This window comes from Phalaenopsis equestris, unplaced genomic scaffold, assembly GCF_001263595.1.
Source record: "Phalaenopsis equestris unplaced genomic scaffold, ASM126359v1 Scaffold198270, whole genome shotgun sequence".
Classification (NCBI taxonomy): domain Eukaryota; kingdom Viridiplantae; phylum Streptophyta; class Magnoliopsida; order Asparagales; family Orchidaceae; genus Phalaenopsis; species Phalaenopsis equestris.
Window position 1 is genome coordinate 121633 of NW_018218199.1, and position 7157 is coordinate 128789.

The following is a 7157-nucleotide window of genomic DNA, read 5'->3' on the forward strand; positions in this document are numbered from 1 at the left end:
TTCCAAAAGGAAAAAGAGAAAAATAACAGAAATCAGTTTGAAATTGTGCTCTTATGGATGTTTTAAATGTTTGATGGTGCTTAGAATAAAATCTATTTGATTTCGCCAACCTTCGACCACCAAAATGTTATCAACCAAAGATTTTACGGTGGACAAGTATTGATTCATTGTTTGATTGTTCATAGATAGATTATGGAGCTCATTTTTTAGTTTGATAAGTCTTGGTTATTTTGTGGGTTGCAAATGTTTAGTAAGTGCAATCGAGATTTCATAAGTAGTAGTTAAATGAAAGATGTGTGGTGTAATAGTTGGCGAGATAATGACATAAAGTGTTGTGGCTAAATTTTGATGAGGGAAGATCCACGACATATATTGAGAGTTGACAGTGGACAATTTGTGTGAAACATCACCAAATTTTTTAGCACAAGATGTACTACCGCCCAGAAATCCATAAAAACAATTGGGAGTGAAAATCTTTAATACTTCAGCTCGCAAAACGAATAATTATCAACCACAAATTGGATTTGAATGAGGTTCTTGAAATCGATTATCACGAACTTAAGGGAGGAATATTAGTGATTTGGGATGCTTCCATCGAGGAAGAACCATATTTCCGAAACAAAGAAGCTAGCCATGATAAGCCGAAAAACAAGACGAAAACCCAAACTACAGAGAAGAGAGACAAGACACATTGGCCTAGAAAGAGTGAAGTGATAGGAGAACGTGCAGAACATTACTTAAACAAGATGCAGGAGCAGCAATATTGGCAGGCAAAAGAAGGAAGCACTCAAGGCTAGAGGTGTAAACGAGGGCTCGTTTATATTTTGAGCTCAAAAGTGTGTTCGTGTTCGGCTCATTTGCTTAGCGAGCCGAACATGAGCCGTTCACGAACAAAGAGTCGTTTTGACAACCCCAACTACTTCCTACGCAACAACCAACTACGGCATTTATTGTTTACTACTAAAGTTACAAATTTTAACTTCAATCTTTGTGACCAACTATCATTATTGTAGATATTGACTACAATCTTTGTGGCCAACTACATTTGTTGTAGCCCAATTACGACTATTATAGATGAACTATTATATATATATATATATATATAATTATTAGTATTTCGAGTCAAAATGAGCCGAACACGAATGAACAAATTTTTGTTTATATTGTTCGTGTTCAGCTAGTTAACTTAGCGAACGAGCTGAACACGAGCAGTTCACAAACAACGAGCCGTTTTGACAGCCCTACTCAAGGCATCACTTATCTTGATCCCTCGAGGAAGAAGCCATAGTCCGAATGATCTTGGACTCAGCTCTGATACCATAAAGTCTGGTACAAGAGAATACTGGAAATAAGAAATTTATTAGTCAGGGGATGGAAAATTTACATACTTCCATACAGTGACACTAACCACCTACTTCTAATCCAATACGCAATCTACCCACAGATATATCTTATTACATATTTGACATTGGGAATACATTATCAGCAACACCACCACTTTGCTAAACTGGACATAATACCTGGTTATGACTGCTAAGCACCAAATATACCTCTTAGCCATTTTTGATAGGAGGCTCGTAAGTTGAACTCAAGTCACGAGCTCGCAAACCCTGCTTGAAGAAGACTAAACTGTCAAGCTCATTAACTCACTACTCATAGTGACTCACCGGACTTACAAAGCCCTTAAGCTACTCGGCAACAACCATGTCAGAAATGGGCGACTTCTTCTCAATCAATTAATCGAATGCTAGTCTTAGCTCTCAATCTACGCGCCTCTTGAATTTACCCCGAGTAACTAATTTTGCTTAATCGCTCTTGTATGTCATCATCTACTTTTTCTTATAGCGCTCAAATTTCGATTATAGTTTATAAGTTGCGGGTCCTGATAAGGAGCCAGGGTAATGCTAAATAGTAACTAATTTTACTTAAAATAATGATTCAATACTTCAAGCAAAATTAGGTTAAAGTTTACCGTTCAAAGCGCAAACAAAATCTTGAGCAACACACTCAAGCCATTCCTGTTGTCGATTGGACAATTTTAGTGTTTTTTTTGTTTTCTCGTCCAGCCAAACTGAAGTAATCGCACTCTGGTTCAAGTATTTTTTAAATCCTCCGAGTTCGTTACCCTTTTAAAAATAATTTTGGTATAAATAGGTGTAATAAGAATCAATTTAAAAATATTTGTTAATATTTTTTAATCAAAAAAACCTTAAAATTCACAAAATTTATCGCTTCATAGAAAATATTTTACTAAAACCAAACAAAAGCACGGAGGTAAGGCGGTATCATATTGACAACAAGCAAGGATACATCCAACTTAGTAACATTAAACAACCATATATAAATACATAGATCATAGAAGACTAGCAAATATCCGTATACGGAATTTGTGGTATTCTGTAGATTTAGAGAAGTATAGTGAAAGTTGGATACAGCGTTCTCTTCTTCCTTTTTGCCCTTTAGCTTTAGCATTCAGATAGCTGATAATTTATTTGAGCCCATGTGTATTTAGTCTACTGATCAGTTTGCCAGAAACATTCATTCGGCCCCAGTTTCGTCAGTTGTAGTTTTTGTACCTAAATATAAAAAGTAGTTTACGTGCATAAGCATCACAATCATAACTGGTTATGATCATTTTAAAACTTAAGCCGTTAATTTACTGAGTTGGAGAGCTTGCAGCAAAAAAGCCTTATTGTGTCGGCATATGTCTTTTTGTATCGTCGCAGTTAGGCTACATGTAGAATAATTTAGAGGTAAACCTGTAATGCTAAAATTTTTGAAACCTTTGGCATGTTCATTGAACGAGAGAGAATATATTTTTATTAGAAATATCCCCATGAAAAGAGGAAGTCTATTGCTATAAAATAAAATAAAGTATCAATGGCATCTCTCTAAATATTAATCTAATAAGAATAATTCTTCTTATATGAATTTACTCTAAAAAAGTAAGGAAAAAAAAAAAGAAAAAACATGGCGTAAATTTTTCCCCATTTCATGGCTGCCATCCTATATTGTCACGACCTCTGAGAATTTCGATAAAATGTAAATTGTTGGCTTCCATGTTTTTTGACTGAGCTTATAATGTCTGATAATTACGCTTAAGAAAAGTTGATTAGTGGCTATCAAGCTCATTTGAAAAACACCCAATGAACTATACCTATATGTTCAGGTTGCTTACTATTTACATTAGTTTTAGTATATCATAATACAATATAAATAATTAAATTATACAAAAACTAAGAATTTTAAAATTTTGTATACATAAAAATAAAAGAAAGTTAACTCGGAAGCCATTGAAAAAGCTAATGAGAGGGATTTTTACTCGCTTAATTTGCATCGAAAAGGATGAAAGCACATTAATTTTGACGATTTACTTGATATAAATTATCGAATAAATTTGTCCTCAAAATTTTCACACGTCATCTTTGGGGAATTTTTCTTTCCATAACTTGTGGACCTAGCTTTATTGGGCTTTTGTTTGAAAGAGAATTATGTAATATATTTTAACAATATGGATATATATATATATATATATATAATATATATGCACACACTGTTCCTTATATTTATAGAGACCCACAAACTTATAAAATTATATAGAAGATTTTCACACAAATTGGCTATTACTCAAGAATATTAAAAAACAAAATCTAATTTTGGATGAATTAAACAGGGGAAAGAGCAGAGAGAAATTTAACATTTAAACTACTGAACCATTGCTTGTGAACTTGTACGACAGCCAGTTGCCAGGCAATGGTACCTCTTACCTGTGTTGCTGGTTAGCAGCCGAGGTAGAATAATTAGGAATCGGAACATCGCCGGACTCGATCTTTTGAACGTCTTCGAGGAGGCGTTCGTAGTGGCGCCTGGCGTCCTCTGGCGACTTTCCTCCGCCAACGAAGCGAGCTATTTTCTGCCAGCGATTGGGCGTGTCCTCGTCGTACATAGCAAGTGCACGCTCGAAGAGCTTGTTTTGTTCCTTGGACCAGCCAGAGCTGGAGCTGCGCGACGTGGAAGACGATGCCATTAATGATAGAAGGATGGTTGGATGAGTGGGACGAGGGATGAGGGATGAGGAGTTTAGCGGACCCTTGGTATGGTTTCTATGGCTATGGGCAGCGGGAGCTATTTAAAATGAATTCCTGATGGAATCGAATGTAATAGGGAAGTATGCATCAATTTTTTTAGTACTATGAAGTATAAATTTTTATTTTTAATTCATACATATATATATACATATATATATACATATATATACATATGTATATATATATACGTATATATATATATGTATGTATGTAGGAGGCATACCAATGAAATGGAACATAAGAGAATGAGAGAGAAAAATGTTAAATGTTAGCTTGAATAATTGAGCAGTCCTTTAAAATAGAAATGATACTCTGTTTGTGGGCTAAAATAGAAATGATACTCTATTTGTGGGCTAGGAGTTATAGGCTTTGTTTGGCGAAGCTGCAACTTCCCAATTTTTCAGCTGCAGTTGCGCTGCCCCAGGAAGCTGCTGAGGCAATTCAGCTGCAGCTGCGCTGCCTTAGGAAGATACTGCGGGAAAACAGCTTTAAGGAAGCTGGTTGTCTGTTTGGTGCAGCTGTGTAAAAAATGCTGCAGAGTAGCTGTTTTTGGAAAAATGACAATTTTGCAATGTCTGGTAAAATTGTTTAAAGAATGACTATAACAGTGAACTTTTTGAAACTCTAAAAGTGAAATTTATTATTGCAACTTTAACGTGTTAATTATGTAATAAATTAATTATTAGGTAATAGTTAGTAATTGTTATTAACAAAATTTATGGGAATGATTAATATATTTGAAATGTTAACTTGTTAGATAGGTGAGCATATGAAATAAAAAACTTGTTATAAGAAAGCTCTTATATTTGGTGGCACGATTATTTTAAAAATATATTTACATTCGGGATTTAACATATTAATAATGAACTAATCAATTTAACGATTTTTTTATCAAATATCGATGAAAACTTAAAGAAAGTGAATTAAAGGGACGTGTGCCCATTTTTTTCCCAAGTTGAAATACACTTTCATTCATAGCTTCTATTAAATATAAATATTAAAAGTTATGAATATCAATCTTTGATTCTCAAACACAAATACATTAATTTTTTGTTTAGGTCATCAATAGGTAAACATAAATGTTGCTAAAAAAATAGACTGGGAATTGTAGTACCTATATCTGCTATGTATCACAACAAAAATTCATCGTTTACATAACAAAAGATTTTTTGGGGGTACATGACTACTGTTAAGTCCAAACTTCAATGATGATAGTCCATAATTACATAAACACATCTTAAGTAATCGATAACATAAGTAGAGCAAAAAAAAACTCTAAAACTATTATAATGACAATTAATAAGATAATTATATTATTCTTCACATTAACATGATGTAGCTCCTGTGTCAGACTTTACTCAAGTGATGTTCTCCATTCTCGATCAACATCATCTGGTGAATCAATCGAACCGTTGCCTAACGAAAGAATCCGTACTATTCGGCGATGCTCCGTAGGCAGGTATAGAACTTCCTCAAGTAGCTGTGTGGTTGACGTGACGTCAGCAGTGAGGGTTGGAGACCACAGTGACAGAGTTCTTGTCGGGATGTCCCAGAAATCCGTGAGGTCATCTTCTCCTGAGTGCAACAAAAGAGGAAATAACGTTGCAGGTGTAACAAGATCTTTATTTGTAAATGCCCCATTTTATTAGTACAACATAGATATACATTGAATGAGAACATTTACAAGGTATAAGAAATTGAGATATCCATCAATATAAGTATGAATTTCGATTTAGAGAGACTAAATAAAAAAAATTAAATAAACCAATAAACACAAATGATTTAAAGTGGTTCGGTCATGCTGACCTACATCCATGGGAAAGTAATCAAATATATTCATTAGTGCAATACACCAAAAATATACATCGCTTCCAATCAACAATCTCATTGTCAATGCTAAGAGATGAAAGTAGATCATTTTCATACATTTACAACATATTCCTTTTCTGGAGAAAAAAATAAAATGATGTCTTCCATGTAGCTTTTCTAGAACAGAACAAAGGCGTGTTGTCCCAATTCCCAGAGTTCTTTTGAGCAGCTTAACAAGAAAGTTATAAATCATGTTTCATTCTTGCCACCAAACAACCTTGGAGAGCATGATCTCTTCTGGTCAGCTGAATGAGTTGAATGAGTTGAGGAATGAGTTGAGAAAATTTTTATGTACGTATATATGAAATTTCAGGTGATAGAAGATAGAAGTTCAGGTTTTACCCTTGCAATCATAGACTTCCCCAATGCTAAAAGTTGCAGCAACATGAGGCAAAGCCACTTCCATGTTATAAAAAGTAGAAAAACATATAGATCTGCATTCAAATAGAAGCAACCACATAGAACTTCATAAACAAGAAAATTCATCCATCATAATAAAAGCAACCACAAGCCTCATAGAACTGCATTCAATATTCATTGTAGTTAATGTTTACAGGTTTCCAAAACAGCCCCAAAGGAATTGCAGTTAATGTTTACATGTTTCCATAACAACCCCATTGGACTGCATTCAATATTAATTGCATTTAAAAGATAGCAGGTTTCTTTGGTAATGGCAAAATGGTTGCTTAAAAGTTTAAGCCATCCTAGAGTGCCTCACCTAATCAGCCTCAAGAAGATAACATAACCGAATCACGAATTATTGAATCCAAATAACATAAGGTTGTAACTAGAATTAACAAGATAATAATAAGAGACATTAAATAGAAAGCAAGCATGAAATGATAAAGTACAATAATGTTGTTCAATGTTCCAATGAATAACTAAAGTAATAGAATGTCTCTAAAAAATTATAAAATGAAATTGCTGATGCCTCAATTTTCCCTATGAGCATAAAAATGATGTAGATAAGCAACCCGTCGATCTTTCACCACTGCCCTGAAAAAATATCTGTGGACAAAATCTTGCAGGAGTTCCACCGTAAAAAAGTGCAGATCAAATCATCAGCAATCTCCGGGTTCTCTTCCAAAATTTCCACCACCTCGTTAATTGAGGCACTCTGGACTTTATGGAGGGCATCATTCAAAGAATCTATCAGGTATGATATCTGGGTTCTGATAAAGAGACCTCCGCTCGTTCTCT

The 7157-nt window shown here is 34.3% G+C and overlaps 1 protein-coding gene across 1 annotated transcript; it reads right to left on the reverse strand.

Annotated features, from left to right (window-relative positions):
* Positions 1 to 2273: 2273 nt before the first annotated feature.
* LOC110035579 (protein RADIALIS-like 3) lies at positions 2274 to 4113 on the reverse strand. Its single transcript, XM_020739830.1, has 2 exons — positions 3768 to 4113; positions 2274 to 2576 (listed from the first exon to the last, which is right to left on the reverse strand). Exons 1-2 carry the CDS (start codon positions 4025 to 4027, stop codon positions 2558 to 2560), a joined length of 279 nt encoding a protein of 92 aa, XP_020595489.1. The 5' UTR covers positions 4028 to 4113; the 3' UTR covers positions 2274 to 2557.
* Between the last annotated feature and the right edge of the window lie 3044 nt (positions 4114 to 7157).

What these genes read in the sequence shown, in the direction of transcription:
- LOC110035579 (XM_020739830.1), bottom strand. Translation starts at nt 4,027, where the DNA reads ATGGCATCGTCTTCCACGTCGCGCAGCTCCAGCTCTGGCTGGTCCAAG.